We start from the raw sequence: 17672 nt of genomic DNA on the forward strand, positions 1-17672 counted from the left end.
TCTCACACATCAGTTCAAATCACTTTCTATGACAGCACCTGGGAAGAGGTGCAGACTACTACATGCCTGCTCAAAGTGAAGCTATGATCCATGTTACTGGTATAGTTGCTGCTGAGTACTATTATTGGGCCAGATGGGCCACAAATCACATTAACTAAGACAATTCTTCTGCCACTGCTAGATCCCTACACATTTATCACTTCTTGCCCAGCAATCCTTCGGCTGGGAATCGCTGTCCATAAGAAAGCTGCTCTTGTTTGTGACTATTTTTTCAAGCTGAAAATGGATGGTAATAGAAGATCACTGAAAATGGGTTTAAGAATATATTGAATAGCTTGCACAAAGCAGGAGAGCCCGTATCAGGCATTATGTTGTTGTTTTTTTTTTAAATACATCTCACTGCCCTTCTTGTCTCAGGAAACAGGGGAAAGAGCTAATGTGTTGGTCCCACAGTTTCTTCCCCACAAACTGCTGCTCTACCATACAGGTGAGCAAAGGGTGATTTCTGTGGCCCTTAAAAAGCACATGTGAGTGTTCAGCTGTGTATTTGATAGTCATACAAATACTACACTGGACAACAATTTTAATGCACTCTGATACAGCCTCAGAGATAAAAGGATTAAACCCCAGTAGTCTTTACCCATGTTTCTTCAAGAAGTCAGCCTCAAGGATTAACAATCCAAAGCAGAAATGTAGCATGCCAGAAGAAAATAAAAGGAACTTAAACATCAGCTCCTTTTGAATCCTGGATGGTATCAGGTAGCTTGCTGTGGAGTGAGGTACATACTGTTTTAGCCTGCAGAGAGGAGGGTGTGGCGGGTGGTGTAGGATTAGCTGAGGCTTCTCCTGTCTCCCCTGCTTCAGCAGCAGAGCAATTCCACTCCTTTTAATGGGCACACACAGGGTTTCACTTGACCCTTGGCAGGGTGGCACTCTGCTGGCAGCTTACATGCTCTCCAAAGCCATATAGCTGCTCATTTGCTCCATATCTGCCAATTACTAATTTCAAGCAGCTGCTTTAGCCTCGTAATCTGGGGCAGAGCCAGAGAGACAAATGCCTGTCAATAAGCAGAGTCATTGATTTTTAATGCCAGTCATGATCGTCTGCTTTGGCCTCTTGCACATGACCATGGCCAGAGTTTCAGTGCACTTCTCTTGTGTTGTATCTCTTTCACTTGCTTCGGAAAAGGACAAGCTCTCTCTCACCCTCTCTTCTTTCCAATCTAAATATCCCTTACTTTTGCCAGCTCCCCCAAATGTCCTTCACTGGAGCTGCTGTGGAAGCCTTTGTGGGGGCTGTGTTGTGTGGGTGGGTGCTGGGAGCAGTGCTGGGCCAGTGCTGGTGCCTTACAGCAGCAGGTGCCCAGCTCCAAGTCCCACCTCTGCTCCCATGCTATGTGCCTTCATGGATACACACCTCATCACCAAACACAGGCTTGTGCCAACATACCCTCTGAAATCAAGGCAAGCCAGTGCTAAAGCTGGCCTTTCGTGAGAAGCAGTTGGCCAGCTGGCTATTGGTGTTAACACTCAGCAGTAAACAAAAACCTGTGGGGTTTCATAAACCTGAAAAACACCTGGCTTTTGGCAAAGCCAGTCATTAGCCGTGTTCCTTTGACTTCTTCTCTTGGCTTGCTTGCATCCTTCCCCAACACTCATCATTTGTTACATGTTCTTAGATGGTCTTGGTCTGTCTGCATTGCTGGTGGGATAATCCCTTCCTTATCTTCCCTTGGACCTCTAGTTGCTAACAACCCAGTCCTCCCTTTCAAAGTCTTACATACTTCTGCGTCCTTCCCTCCTAAGCTGTAAATTCGCTTAATCTCTTTCCAGACTTTATACCTCAGAAACTTGAATTCTTTCAAGTATTGCAATGGCTGCTTTCTAAATCTCATCATAAAGAACCTGATCTCACACAATACAGGTATAGGAAAGGAAAAAAAATGCTAAGCAGCAGATGAACACCAGGGAATCTAATATTTCATTAATGAGAGCTGCTGAGAAGCTTCCAATTTGCTTTTGCTTCCTGGCAGGAATAAGGTCAAAACAAGGACATTTTTCATTCATATACCTCACTTGAATGTCAAGTACCGTCAAGCTCACAGTAGTTCTCAGATGCAACGTGTCAAATTCAGACGCACAACAGGCATGCTCAGCGGCACATTCAGTGTTTCCTTTCTAATAGCTGCCAAGCCTCACAAAAGCTGATGTAGTCCCTGAACTGCCCACAGAGGCTCAGCACTTCTGCCCTGACCAGTGATGGCCTACTGGTACGGGTACTGGTGGCTGTATTTCTCCATATGTGTTACTTTGCATGTGCTGGTAAGAAATTTTATAAGTCATTTTATGAGATCATTTTTTGTGATTTTTCATGACCCTTCTTAATTTTTTTTACCCAAAATAATTCTGTACCATTGGTACGTTTTGTACATCCACTTGCCTCCCTTCCCTGAGAGATCTGGAAAGACATTGAGCAGATCTAGTAATCCCCTTTCACTGTGAAAACTGGCCTTGTCCTTTGTTTTCTATTCTAAACAATTGTTGAGCTATATGAATACCTTCTCTTCTATCCCATGACACTTCACCAAAGCTCTCTGAAACTGAAAAGCACAATGGCTCATTCGTTTTGATCCCCATATTCCTTAACTCTTTCAAAGAGACCCTTTCCTTAGCAAAACCTAGACAATTCTTCCTCAAGACACTGTATTTATCACTCTTTCTTTCTTCCAGCTGACAAAATTTAGCTTTATTCTACCTCCAGCCAGCATCTCTCTACAGAATTCTACCAGGGTGAACCTTTCCTGCATCCCCAGGGAATGAATTCTTCAGTGCTGGCATGTGTCACCTACTCTGTCCCTGGCTTGCCATCCTCTCAGCCTCTTGCAAAATACTTGGCTGCCTCATGATGGTATTGCAAGTAACTTCTCAGCAATTATGCAGTGTTTTATTTGTTACACCTTTACAGAAGGTATATTTCTAACAGCTTTCTTCATCTGGTTGTTCAACTGTGCTGAGTTGTTTATTTGTATTTTATTTGGTTGTATGTGTATTTTAAGCCTCTAATCCGGTAATTTAAACATTCTCCCTAACCCCACTAAAGCAATTACCCTGATTATCCTTTTAATTTACTCATAGAAAGCAGGCTTGTTCTAATATTGTTCTCCTTTTGAAACAGAATGTGGTAGGCTCTTGGCTTTTCCATTTCTACAAGAATACTGAAATTGAAATGTACGACTAATATAACAGAGCATCATTGTGACAGTGACATCTTGAACTGCCCCAGCTCAGCACTGAAGCAAGATTTGCTTTATTTTTTTCTTTCATTAAGTATCTGGCAAAGTGCTAAAAGAAACCATCACCTATGCTGTCTAAAATGCAGTCCCAGCACTGTTATACAGTGTATTCAGCCATAATAGAAGCAGCTGAACTCTTCCATTATTATTCTACTTTCTGCCTTTACTATCCCTATGACTCTTTAGAGGTGAATGTCACCATTCTGGTCAAGGGGTTGTTTGTATATCTGAATCCTCTGCTCTTTCTACTTGAGAAAGGACTGTCAGGGCATCGAGTTTCTGGGATGCTTAGTCAAAGAGTTAAGCTTTCTGATCCAGTACAATATTTTCTTCGGCCTTGCAGCAGGTGTTATTTTCTCTAGATTGTACCATAATAAAAGACCATCCAACTGTAGCATTTTTCTTAGAATCACAGAATTGTTTTGGTTGCAGAAGACTTTTAAGATGATTGAGTCCAACCATTAATCTAACTCTACTGAGTCTGGTGCTAAGCCACGCCCCTAAGCACTCCATCTACATGTCTTTTAAACGCCTCCAGGGATGGTGATTAAGTCACATCCCTGGGCAGGCTGTTCAGTGTTTTATAACCCTTTCAGTAAAGGAGTCAATATACAAAGCACTGCAGGTCAGCAGAGGTGAGTTATTACCTGCAGCCACCACATGAACAAATCCTGCAGTTGTTGAATCTGGCACAGAGACCCATCCTGAGCCCTTAGCCTCACATCTTACCCACATTTGACCTGGAGAGCACCAGCTCTTTTTCCATCTGTTCCATGAACACCAGCCAAAGGTGGCCAGTGTAGGCACTGAAAACAATCATGTGTGCAATGAGGTTACTATCACAGCATCCTTTTGACATCATGTTAGATTACACAGCAGATGGAGACTTGGTGAGGGGGTTATTTGGATTCTCTTTTCAAGGACGGGCTGATTTCCCTTGTAAAATACCACTGCTTAGGCTGGTGAAGGCAGAGCACACAGCTGACTTTGCAGTGACTTTGGGAGTGCGTAGGTTAAACTTGTGCAGCACTGCGTGCACACAGCACTCAAGGTAGCAGCAGTCATCCTGAATGGGAGCCCCAACCTAGTTACTGGCTCCCCAGGAGAAAGCCACATCCCTGCCGTACCTACAGCAGCCGCTGCTTTTTGGCCAAGGGACAAATAGTAAAAACAATCCCAGAGAGGTGCTAAAAGCAAAGAATTGATCGTTATCACTGTCTCAGCTTGGGGAAAGGGACAAACAGGCTGTAATAAGTGTCAGATTTCTAGAACTGCTCTTTCTCTGCAGGGAATAAGCCTATCCACTCCTTGCCAGCTGAGCTGAGGTCAGGGCCATGCCAGAGGAAGTAGCTACCATTAGCAGACATGAAGGATAGATCTGGTGTGTCAGTGGGATCTGTCTGAACTAAGTAACTGCTTGAAATAAAAGCAGCTAACCACTACTGCAGCTGATGCAGATCCTCAATACTTTGGTTTCTTAACAGGAAAACAATACCTTTCAAACCTTCAGACAAATTGTAGTTAGCTTGAAAGGGCCAATCTGTTCTTGGAAAAATGCATGGTGCTGGAGGTGCTGCGGTGCTGCACATTTCAGTGGCGGCAAGAGTCAAACCCCAGTGCCTGTAAAGCTGCTGGAGCTCACCTAGCTCAGTGCTCACCCAGAGTGGTGGGGCAGCTGTGCCAGTGCACAGAACTTGATCCTCCTTGCCTGCTGCCTCTCTGAGAAGCCACTGCCAGCTGCTTGAATTCAAGAAAATCCTAGAAGAAGCAAATAAGGACCAAAAGTACCCACAGAAATGTTTATTCCTAGAGGATGGTTTCTGCCCTCCAGAAAGCATGTTTTAATTCTTTCAGGCTTTATTTTAATCCTGTCTAATGTGACTATGAATGTCTCCTTTGTCAGTCTTGGTGCATAACCATTTTTCCAGCTGAGCTGGGTGGCTGTCTGCCAAGCTCTGCTATGGAGACAAACTCCTTGGACTGTGCAGGCACTGCTCCGAAGGGCTCCTTTGCTTAATTGCTGCTTTGCATTTCAGCTAGCACTCCCTGTCATGACATGTTGTATCAGCTGAGACTAACAACACTGATCACAACAGCCCTGATACTGAGGAGGGGCAAACTACAATCATGAGATGCCCATGCATTACCAGAGCCTGGCTTTGCTCATGTACAGGGCGAGCTGATCTGACAGGGAAAAACACCTGCGTGAGAAGCCAGTTCTCTGCTTCTTTGTTCCTCCTTGCATGTAGAGACCATTTCATTTATTTAGAAAAATCTTTGCCTTATCAACAGAGAATGCATTCAACTTACTGTGGTCCAAGTAAAAAAATAAAAGAAAAAGAAAAGAAAAGGAAAGGAAAGAAAAAAAAGAAAAGAAAAGAAAAGAAAAGAAAAGAAAAGAAAAGAAAAGAAAAGAAAAGAGAAAAGAAAAGAAAAGAAAAGAAAAGAAAAGAAAAGAAAAGAAAAGAAAAGAAAAGAAAAGAAAAGAAAAGAAAAGAAAAGAAAAGAAAAGAGAAAGAAAAGAAAAAAATTCTCTAGTGCTGCTGCTAGACTCTGAGGTTGTGTTATGGCTGTGTGCCACTTGACTGTGTGTGTTAGACCATTCCACAGTGTGGTGTTGATTCTCTGGAATAAAATCACCACTCTGCCAGGTCAATCATTCTGTGGGAGTGAAGCTCTTTATATGTTTTTCCTTAAAAAAAAATATTTAAAAAAAAAAAATCTGGGCCAGCTCCAGAAAACATTGACTTCAAATCTGTGGTACAAAGAAATCTAGAGTTTGCTCAAATATTTTCTGTTGACTTAAGGCTCAGGGTTTTTTTACCCCTTTAATTTGGTTCATTCTAGCCTCCTTCCACAGGACTTTTTCCTTTTCTGCTTGTAAAGTAATGTCACACAGGAATCCTACAAGCATCCAAAGGGATATTGGAGCATCATACACACTCGCACATACAGGAGACTATTTTTAAAATGTAATGTTAAGCCTGGCCTGTGCAAGTGTCCTGAGGAAACTCTGATGTCTCATTTTGCAGAAACAACATAACAGAGGAGGAATTTGTAATGGCCATGGCCAAGGGTCTGGAGATGCAGTTTATCCATGTGTACCTCTCTACTCTCGTTCTGGTCATTGCTAACCCACAGCTTTTCCATGCAGCAACCTCTTGCTAGTGCATCCTGCTTAAGAAAACAAGGAGGGTGGAAGGAAGGTTGGGTTGTTGTTTTGTTTTGTTTTGTTTTATTATTATTTTTTTTTTTTTCTTTTCTAATGCACCAGGAAAGGTGCAGAGAAGCTATGTCTTTTTGTTGTTGTTGTTCCTTAATTTTTTTTTTGTTCTTGCTATCAAGGCAGTTACACAGCCAGCCATTCATGTATGAATTTGTTTTTGTGGGCAAGCAACAGCAGCATTTAGATCACCTGTAGTGTGGTGTGATATGAAGGAGCCAAAAATCAGGCCCTCACTCTTACTTTATACCTCAGCAATCTCATTTATATGGAGCAGAGAGCTGGAAGAGCAAACCTGCCTCAGTGTGGCAGGTTGATTTATAAGGTGGCATAAATACACAGCGCTGCTCCAAGGCTGAAGATTTCTTTGGTTTGCTGCCCTGCTTCCATTAGGGTTACGTCACTGGAGAGCTACTCAGTCAGAGCTCCTCCCTCACACACAGATGTGCAGGCAGAGCTCACCCCCCTGGTTCTGCGTGTGCTGGCACTGCTGGTCGCTCGCTCACAGGACACCAGGCAGGGATGTTGTCCCAGTGATGCTGTCCCAGGGTGATGCTGACCACCACACACGCTCCCTACAGAGCATGGGTGGTCCTCTGGGACTTGGGCCCACACAAGCCTAGCATCCCTGAAAAGCATCTTATTCTTTCAGGTAGCCTCATCTGAATTCATGGACCACCTAAATTTACAGCAAGAAAAGCCAGTCTTTAGAAGACAATATCTTTTTTGTCTTTTCTTCTATTTCAGTGTCCTGGCTGGTCCTGAGTGAAATTTTCCCTGGTGGGATCAGAGGGCGGGCCATGGCTTTGACATCTAGCATGAACTGGGGTATCAATCTCCTCATCTCCTCGACATTTTTGACTGTAACTGGTAAGATTTCTCTGTGTCTTTCCAAGTTTATATTCCCCTAGTGTGCAAAATAAGTCTCGCTTATACAAACAGCATTGCTAAAATAGCAACTGTGATACCCAAGGAGGCTAATTCAGATCTCCGTGTGGGTGCTCTTTATTAGTGTAACTAACTTCACCATTTCCACCACATCTTTCTAAGTTTGTGTTAGTAATTACAGCCTCACAGTGCTGGCTATCAGAGCACCTTCTACATCAACTCCATACCACTGCATCTTCTGAAGTCAATGGAAGTTCTGCTCTAGATCAGACTGCAGCTTTTCGGATAAAATTTTTTTATAGACAATCACATTGAAATAATTCATTTTCACAGGCACGTCCTGGCTTTGAGAAAATTTTGTTTAGAAAAAGTGTATATGTAAGGTAAAAATGTTTCCTGTTTTAATGTGAGAAAGAAGACTACCACATAGAATTTATAACACCATGAGAAACCAGCAAAAAGGTTAAATAAAGAAAAAAAAGGTTACATTGGCAATATTTTGGATACTTTTATTTGATAAGATGTTTTGCAAATTTCAATTTTCAGTCTTATTTTGAGGACAGAATGTGGTGAACACTGAATTCTAACTTCCTTTAACTCCACAGGAGTTTCTAATAGACGCAGGCAATCAACCCAAAAAAGTTAAGGTGGTTTTCATCCTGTTTAGATGCATTTTGAGATGGATTTGAAAATGACTGTAATCTGTGACTAAAATGGGTTTTACATTGATGTCTTTCTCTCTTAAAAAAACCAACCAACCAACCAACAAAAGAAGAAACCCCCCCAAAAAAACAAACAAACAAACAAAAAAACAACAACAACAAAACCCTGAGTACTATTTTGATTAAAACGAGGAAAAATATGCCAGGCCAAATTGTGTTCCCACTAGCACTTTATTTAGATCAAGGGTCCTTTTCAGAAGCAAACCATCCAGTTGCCCCCACTCACTGCACCTTGGTTTCCATCACAGAACCGCACTTCTGAACTGCACAAGCTTTTGGACAAAACCAAACTTGTAAATGCACAGTCAATGCACTCCAGCTACCAACACTTGCTCTTTCCTTGGACCAGACTAGAGCTATTCCTAGGGAAACATCCCCAAAACTAGGTAGTGCAGACCTGACGTCCTCAGCATCAACTGTATGACCTTCTGTCACGCAGCATTACTTGTTAATGCACACCCAGCCATTATTCTGGTCTCAGTGTCAATGAATGCAAAGCCACAATAAGTCTGTTGGCTTAGCTGGGTCTAATCTGGATTTGTGAAAGTGTAACAAGCAAGTGTGTGTTCCTAGTCAGCAGAAGGGCAGAACTGGAAATTCTTTTTTCAAATGAATACACGTGGAGGTCACAGTGGTCAGTAGCACCTGCATTAAAGTATCTGATGTAGGAAATTCTGGCTGGATTATCAGCTTCAGATACAATTTTTAGGTCTAGACACAACCGACAAATGTGCCAGCTGTCTGGCTCAGTTTTAGCAGGGGAGAAGGCTGAGAGGGCTGCAACTACCTGTTGGGTTTTTATATGCTTTACTTTCCAGGGGCTGCAGGATGCATCCTTCAGCCTGAGGACCTACCTGCCCCCCACACTGTAGGCTCAGAAGACCACTAGTTCTCTGCTGGTCCCATTAGGAGTTTACTTTTGGGTCTCTTTCTGATGCAGCACCAATGACGTGCAGTGGAAATGTTGGGAACTGAGACGCAGGGAAGATTAACTGGAGATAACTGCAAGTGTGAAAAATGCTTGGGTTTGCTCCATGAAAGAAGGTGCAACAAAGCCAGACACAGGTGAAAATTTGAGGGGCTTGTGACCCACAGTGCCTTCGTACAAACCAGTAACAATGGTTACTCATGCTTTTCATCCAGTGACCACAAGCAAAATAAATCAATAGGTTCGTGCTAAATGCATCAGTATGGGCTCATCAATTTTCTCTCATTAAGGAATATTAAAAAAAGTAAAACCATATTGTTTCAAATTCTGGCCAGGCACAAATAAGTGAGCTAAGAATAACAGCCTAGCTTCTTTCTAAATTCTCCTGTGCTTTAGAGGCTGTATGCTATATAAATAAAGCACCAGAAATGAATTTTGTAAAATTTGACAAGTAAAAAACACGTTTTCTTCTTTTGTAGAGCTCATTGGCTTGTCCTGGGTGTGCTTCATTTACACAATAATGAGCCTAGCATCCCTGGCTTTTGTTATTGTGTTTATACCAGAGACAAAAGGATGCTCTTTGGAGCAAATATCCATGGAACTAGCTAAACAGTGAGTATCAAGGGTGGGACCACATCCTCTGGGTGCCAGAGGGACAAAGCCTTTCAATGCCTCATGCTAAAGAAAAGGAAACAAGGAAATAGTGTTCTTTATTTTCTGGAAAATTCATGGTCTCTCAAGGCTTGAGCTTCTACATGTCGATCTCACTGGCCAAGCAAACATTTTGTTGGTGCTAAAGGACTAGCCCTAAATGGATGGTGGTTTCCAGCACCCCTGTGAGGACCACCTGCAGCCAGACCTTGCTCCCCAGCGCTTTTGCTGACTGGGGTTCCCAGTGTGTGTCCTAGCTTGCATGCAGAAAAAGGGAAGAGGAGAGGCCCTATTTCAGGGCTTTCAAGGCTCCATGTGAATTTTGATAGCTCTTCTAGATGGGCATTTTTTGGTGCATTTACTGAGTACCGTGTTCCTGTAGGTTCTATGAGCTCATACCCAAAAAAGATTCTTCCAGCTTGAGTTTTGTGTCCCCACCTCACTGCATAAAAAGGGTAGGAATGCAAAGAGAGGGAGAGAGAGATTTGGTGACCTGAATGCCATGTGCCTGCTCCTTTTATATGGCCCATTCTGTCTGGTTTTGTGTCTTTTGACCCTACCAGTCTTTTCTCAACCAACCCCCAGAAGTAGAGTGACCCTTGGAATTACGTAGGTTGAACAAAAGTAGCACATCAGTTTGGAGAACAGAATAAAATGCTCTCCTGATACACATGCTGTTTACTTTAAGTCTCCAAATGAAGGTGTCACTGAAATTAAGTTATCTGGCATTTTTTTGACTAAGAATTTGCTACTGCCCCCACACTTTTCAGTTGGTTTTGGCCATAAAAATTACAGAAAAAAATTAAGCAGCCCTGTTTTTTAAAATGCAGCACCCTCCTGATCTGTTCAAAGAGCTGCCTTGCAGCAGCTACTTCCTTCTTTGGACTAACCTCGGAAGTGATCAGCATAATGAGCAAAAGGATAACGAAATTATAGGGGCAAAGATAAAGAGATGTAGTGGACAAAATTTTTGCAGGGCTGCTGGCTTGGGGTGAGCATCAGGCGTCACCACAGCTGGTGACAGGCTGCTAGTGGCCAGGCAGCAGCCCCCGGTTCATCTGCACACCCAGGCTTGAGGGGACAGTGCAAGCTCCTTCACTCTCCCCCTGCCAGTCGGCAAGACAAATGACACCCAGAGGAATGGGCTTGAAGGCACAGGTAGAAATATTCAGACTGAAAATAAGACACATACTTTTTGACAGTGGAAATAATTAACATGTGAACAGCCTATTGTGTTGGGTCATCCTGCATGTGGGTTTTTTAGATTACCAAGGAGTATTTTTTTCTAAGGGGTACACTGCAGGTCAGCCAGGCTTAAAGGAGGCTAAGAGCACTTATCCCAGTGCAGAAAGCCTAGAGCTAACTGCACTCCGGGGTCTCCCTTGCAGTGGTCACTGCTTCAGGGATTGAGAAATACTAGAGTACTGAGTCCATAACACAGGAAGGACACGGAGCTCCGTGGAGCGAGTCCAGAGGAGGGCCACCAAGATGATCAGAGGGCTGGAGCATCTCTCCTATGGAGACAGGGGGAGAGAGTAGGAGTTGTTCAGCCTGGAGAAGAGAAGGCTCTGGGGAGACCTCATTATCTGAAGGGGCTACAGCAAAGCTGAGGAGGGACTGTTTACAAAGGCTTGTAGTGAGAGGACAAGAGGTAATGGATTAAAACTGGAAGAGATTTAGGTTAGACATCAGAAGGAAACTGTCTAGTGTAAGAGTGGTGAGACACTGAACAGCTTGCCCAGGGTGGCTGCCCCTCCCTGGAAGCGTTCAAGGCCAGGCTGGATGGGGCTCTGAACAACCTGGTCCAGTGGGAGGTGTCCCTGCCCATGCAAGGGGGTTGGAACTAGATGATCTTTAAGCTCCCCGCAGCCCAAACCATTCCACGATCCTGCGATACGATTCTTCTGTGCAGTCGCCGTGTCCGGACTAGCCTGCTCTGCCTCGCCTTGCCTGCCCGCTCCGCCCTCCCTCCGCTTTAGGGAAAGGCACCGGCGGGCGAGCGGCGGGGCGGAGCAGGGAAGCGGCGGGGCGGGGCTGCGGGGCGGAGGCGGGAGGAGGCTCCGCGGGGGGACCCGAAGCGGAAGGGGGGGCGGGGGGCGGTGCGGGCCCCGGCGCGGTGTGAGCGCGGGGCGGGGCGCCCCCGCGCGGGCAGGCCGGGAAGCGGCGCGATCCGCCGGGAGGATCCCGCGGGCTGCGGGGGCGCGGCGGGAAGCGGCGGGAAGCGGCGGGAAGCGCCCGTCCCGCGGGCCCGCCGCGCCCTGCGAGGCTGGCGTGTGCGGGGGCGGCGCGCTGGGCCCGCGGCCGCCCGTGGCCAGCCCTTCTGCTTTGCTTCTCCAGGAAATACGTGGGGACGCCCCTGGGCTGGGTGAGCCAGCGCAGGGAGAAACTGGTGCCGACGGAGCTTGCCAGGAGAGAGAAGGAGCAGCTCTACTAGACTCGGGACGCTCCAAGCGGCCTTCAGCGGAAGACTGATAGAAGAAAAAGAAAAAAAGTAAAAGAAAAAAAAAACCAAAAACACTTCAGTGATGCTCAGCCTCTGCTGGGACACACGGTATCTTTATTGTAGACAAGATATTCTCTTTCATTTCTAAGTAGAGCTTTCAGTGGCAGTTTTCAGCCAACATTAAAGATTGTTGTAGTTGATAACTTCCTGGAAATGTAGGCTCCATCTCTTTCAGTCCACCTCCCCTCAGGTTACTCACCTCTTACATACAGGAGGTGAATGGAAATTGGAATATTGGGCACAGTTCTAGTAATCCATATTCAACAAGAGTTCAGCTTGGAACGGGTGCAAAGAACAAGGAAGAGTCACAGGAGGAGCCCACCAAAGACAGGTCTCTCCAGCCTAGCAAAAAAAAACCAACAAAAGGATCCACAGCTCTGTACTTGAGGGAAGAAAACACTGGAGTGAAAATGGACAACTAAGGAGTGTGAAGGATGATGTTAGTGCAGAACAACCAGATATGAACAGTTCAATTAATTGAGGCTTCAGCTTAAAAATACTTGAAAAAGGATCTTGTTCATCAGAGTAAATTATTTATAATAGAGAGCATGCTCAGCTTATAAGAGGAACTTCATATAATATAAAGTGTCCCAGGAAGCTCAGGATTCCTTCTCCGAGTAAATACTCCTTAGAAAACATAGTAAAATTGTTTAATGGGGGTACATTTGCATGATCAATTACTGTAGATTGAATATGGCTTTACAGAAGGGGAGATAGATAGGATTTCTTTGGCTTCCCAGTCCCAGAAAGTTGGAAGCTGGAGGCACCAGAGTTGATGCCAAAATAACTTTCTCAACACAGGGCACACTAGACTTTGACTTTTGGATTCAGGAAACAAGAACTGTGCAGTACAAGGTAGCACGAAGGGAGTTCGGCAACTGTAGTCACTGCCAATCATAAATTAACTTAAATTCTTAGTTACTGCTTAGGAAGTTTATCCTGAAATACTCACCAAGACCCTGCAAAGGGTGATCTGAATGGCTCCCATAAAAGAATACAGGTCCTTTTTCTTAGGAAGTTAATAGATTTTGTTAGAATGATCAGTAGGTAAATATTTATTAGCAGATAAATAAATGGTTCTTTGTTTAAAGAAAAAATCCCACCTGCTTTAAAAGCGTGCTGGCTGTCCTGGCAGCCACACAGTGGCATTTCTTCCAGCATTTAATTGAGGAAGCAAGACTGACACTGTCAGCTGGAGTGCAGATACTACTTCAAACTAAGCACGTGATCCTGATTTATTTGCTGTCTCATAGCATTAAAACCACCTGACTGTGTCCTGCACTGAAGGAAGGGTAACTTTCTGATCTAGATAAAGTTCTGAGCAGAGCAGATCAGTTCTGATCAGATTCTCACATGGTCGCACTTCTAGATACTGGCAAAAACCCCTTGGACTTCTGGTACGAAGGCCAGGTAAGTAGTTTTCACACCGCAGGATTTTTAACTATGCAGATCCCATGTCACCTAAACCAAACAGAACTCTGAATTACTAGGCCACTGGCTAGCTAGTCACCTTATGGCTGCCTTATTTTTTCTGTCCTGATCCTAGAGCCGGCAGTCCTCACAGTAACCTCAAGGGTGTCATGAGACCCAGCTGCTTTCACAGGTGCTTGTGATCCTATGTGTAAGGCTCAGCAGGATGCAGGTTTTGGTGTACACAACAAAACAAAAAGACTAGGCAAAAGCTTCTCCTAAGTGTCCCTGTGAGCCCTTCTGACATAGTCAGTAAGCAACACGAGACCAAGTGTGCCCAGGACACATAGACAGGCAGTGAGGCTGTGCACCTGACATGTAGGTGACTCAGACAGAAGGCCTCATCAGAGGCAGGAAGCTTGAAACCCTTTGCTGTAATTCCCTGTGGGGAATCTGCAGGTTCCCATCTCAGCCTAAAATTCCACCCTGGATCTCAGGTGCTTCCACCTTTTCCACAGGCATGGAAAACTTTGGTTTCTATTATTTTGAATTTTCCAATAAAAATTGAAGAGTTGCTTAGAATTTTGAAGTCCACAGTTCCAATATTGACTACAAGAGGCTGGGAGAGGTCCCTTTGCCTCTGCATGGGAGAGAGCCCATGGCAAAGTCTCCTTGTGCTTCCCTCACCTCAGCAGTAAGAGGTTACTCCATGCTGCAGCAGCAGGAATTGGCAAAGGTAATTCCTGTGACTTCCACAAAGTCAGAAAAAGGATGCAAAATGTGTTAGAGCTCAGTTACATCAAAGTTTCATATCAGTGTGAAACTGGGAGAGCTGGAAAGCTGGGTTTAGAGCAGTGGGAGAGAAGCCATGGATGAGGAGGGCACACAGAACGCAAGGGGAGGTGAAGTCAGAGATTGACTGGTGGTGAGGGGAAAGGGGCAGCTCAAGTTTTTAAGCATAGGTGTTTCATGCATAAAAGGTTGAACTTTTTAACTTTAAATGTTCATGCTTAACTTGGTGGTGTAAGGAATTCAAGATCCAAAACATAGCCAAAACCTACTTGGTGGTTTTTTTTGGTTTGTTTGTTAGGGTTTTTTTTTTTTTTTTTTTTTTTTGTTTTTTTTTTTTTTTTTTTTTTTAATTTGAAAAGCTCAGCATCCTCATTTTTGCACTTTTGGGATCAGCTCACATTGTGATACACAGCCTGAATTTCTTTTTTTTTTTTAAAACAAACAAACAAACAAACAAACAAAAAACCCCGAAAAACCCAACATATGATAGAGAAAATAATAGTTTTGAAAAATATCACTATCTTCTTGCCACAGAAAACAACACATTCTATTACTGAAAAGGAAACACTAAAAAAATATGGGATTCGTGGTCAGTGTCATGTGTTGCCTAATGAGTATGTGTCAAGCCTGGAAGCCTGGCAAGCATTTGTTGAAGAAAAGCAAAAGATGTAGAACTTCTCAAGCGCCAGCAAAGGGCTACAGGCTGGACCTGCTAATACTCTAAAGCCTTTTTCTTAAATCAACAATGATGTGTTCTTTTTATAAAACCTGCAAATTCCACTGTCACTTCTGAAAGCTTGTAAAACGATCTTGTCAAAAAAACAGTCTGAACCCACCACTTTCTGAGTTTCTGCATGTTAATAACTTCCTCAGATTTCCAGCACTGGTGTTTACCAAAATCTGTCCACCTGCTTCATGTTGAGGCTGGATGACAGTTTGTACATTCTAATGCATCAGTTCCAGAACAAGAAATGTTAAGGTGACTCTGGGTAGTCTTCCAAATATGCTGTTATCAACATCATTCTTACACTAACAAGTCCCTGAGAATAAATCCACTAATAGAATGTATTTTTAGTATGACTCTCTTGCAGAAAATTCATCCGTTTCCAGATTGGTCACTTTACCAGGCAGTGGGTTACCCACATTTCCCACTTGCTCTGGTTGGTTGCCTCTAGATAGCAGACCTTTGCACATGCAATCCAAACCCACACCAGTTTGCAGTTTCTATTTTAACCCATTTAGTGAAAGTGGCTTCTGCAAAATCTTTCTCAGCACTGCAGCTTCCCAAACAAACCTCTGCTGTGAGAATTTTTGTGAGTGTTCTTACACAAATAAACTTAGCTCAGAAAATAACACAGAAATTTTCTCCCCATCTTACAGGTTTTGGGTTCATTGCAAGCTCTTCTGAACTTTCTCCATGCACACCTCTTTAGTGCAGAAACAGGTACATAAAAATACCGTATTTCTGAAGAAGGCATAGTTCCAACAGTGGTTTAACTGCAGAGACCCTAAGAGATAACTCCAAAAGGTGATGATGCTGTAGTAAACGGCTTTTTAAATCATTGCAGCTATAGTCTTAATTGTAGACCTACAGAATTAGCCCTATATATAGCCCTATAAATGCAGTCCTAATGTAGTACTGGCCTTTTTTAACAAGGCCTGTACATCTGATGACACAGAACAGGCAGTCACAACCTCATCAACTATGAAGATACAAAGGAAAAATGGGATATGTCTTACAAACTGCATCCCTGGATCTCTAAAGCACTCCACAAAAAAAAACACGTCCCAGATTTAAAATTATTTGGAATCTTCTTTAATGGACTGGATTACAGAACAGCATATGCTTATTAAATTTGCAGGCAATACTAAACTGAGTTGGAATTCAGAGCTTTGCAAATCTGCAAGAAGGGTCTCAAAGAAGGAGGATATGATTCCAAAAATGTAAGTACAAATTTCTCTGGTAGTGCTAATTGCAAGTCAGAGAATGATAAAATGGAGCTAGAAACTGCAAGGAAAAGATCTAGTGGCTATGACAACTCACGAGCTAGCAATGACTCAGTCATCATTCTACTGCAAAAGAGAGCCCTTGGTAGGTTGTATAAATAGAACCAGCCCTTCTCTCCAAGGAATGTGAAATAAACTTTCTATGGCACTTCTAGTGCCATGGCTGAGCGCTGTGCAGAATTCTGCATGAGACCCACCTAGAGACTGCAGGGAGTTAGCCATTGAGGGAGAGCTGATGATTGACAAGTAAGTTTAGTCCAAAGCACCGCTCCTCATACTGGAGGCAAGAGCTGGCAGGCTGGGGCACACTGCCTGGCTGGGGTCCACATCCTGACTGCAAGGAGTGGACAGCAAGAGCTGAGCTGGAGGCAGCACAACAGAGCAAAGGAAACTAACACTGACTTGTGAAGATGGGGAAGGGGTGGGGGATGATGTACATGCATGCATGTTGTAACCAGCAGCAGCAGCATCAAGGCTTATTCCAGACTGAGGCAGGGACCTAGCGATTTAGAGTAGTGATGGGAAATAGAGTGGTATCCCTGAGTATAAGCATACATTGCTCAATGCCCTTCATCACCAGAAGCTTTAAAGAGTATTTGTCACAAACAGTTTGAGGTTCCCTTGGAGCTAGAAGGATAGGCAGAGCACATTTCAAGGAACCTTTTATTTGCTATTATTCGCTTTTTCAGTACTATCCTGCAGCTTCAGTAGTGTGCTTGTCAGCTGCCATATGGATTGTTACTAAGGCCTCAAACCACTAGCATAGATCTAAGAAGCACTTCAAAAGAAACAGTTCCCATTTTAATACACTGCAGCTTATTATTACCTTTCATTTTTTTTTCTAACAGGCAGATTTCATACTATGTGACAGCGTTAACAAAAGGCAAACTGCTCCTCTTTCTCTGTAGATAAGATTTAGGAGACGTGTGGGGTTCAAAACAGCTCCCGAATTTCACTGGCAGCGCTGAAGTGCTTTGTAATTTGATGCAAAAGAGCAAGCCTAACCTAAGACAGCTAATGCAGTTAAAATGGCCAAATCCTCATTCATCAGTTTAGGCCTACACTTTGTTCCTGGAAAACCCATTACAATTTTGTTCATTGTTCAAGTACCTCCCGCTTTTTCTTTTTTAAATTACAATAATAGTACAGTAGTGTTCCTTAATGGTGGTTTGTCCATCACTTTCTATGACTTTTCACAAAATCCTCACTAGTGTCAGGATTCCTGAGGTACACATTATCTTTTTATAAGGGCTTT

General features: G+C 43.7%; 1 protein-coding gene across 1 annotated transcript in view; it reads left to right on the forward strand.

The window, feature by feature from the left end:
- SLC2A12 (solute carrier family 2 member 12) overlaps positions 1-12362 on the forward strand; it is a 32444-nt gene extending 20082 nt beyond the window's left edge. Inside the window, exons 3-5 of the mRNA XM_051613545.1 lie at positions 7264-7386; positions 9534-9666; positions 12043-12362. Of these exons, the coding sequence (XP_051469505.1) occupies positions 7264-7386; positions 9534-9666; positions 12043-12139 (353 nt within the window). The 3' untranslated portion in view covers positions 12140-12362. The remainder of the gene's footprint in view (positions 1-7263; positions 7387-9533; positions 9667-12042) is intronic.
- Positions 12363-17672: the final 5310 nt, after the last annotated feature.

Source organism: Apus apus, chromosome 3, assembly GCF_020740795.1.
Source record: "Apus apus isolate bApuApu2 chromosome 3, bApuApu2.pri.cur, whole genome shotgun sequence".
Classification (NCBI taxonomy): Eukaryota; Metazoa; Chordata; class Aves; order Apodiformes; family Apodidae; genus Apus; species Apus apus.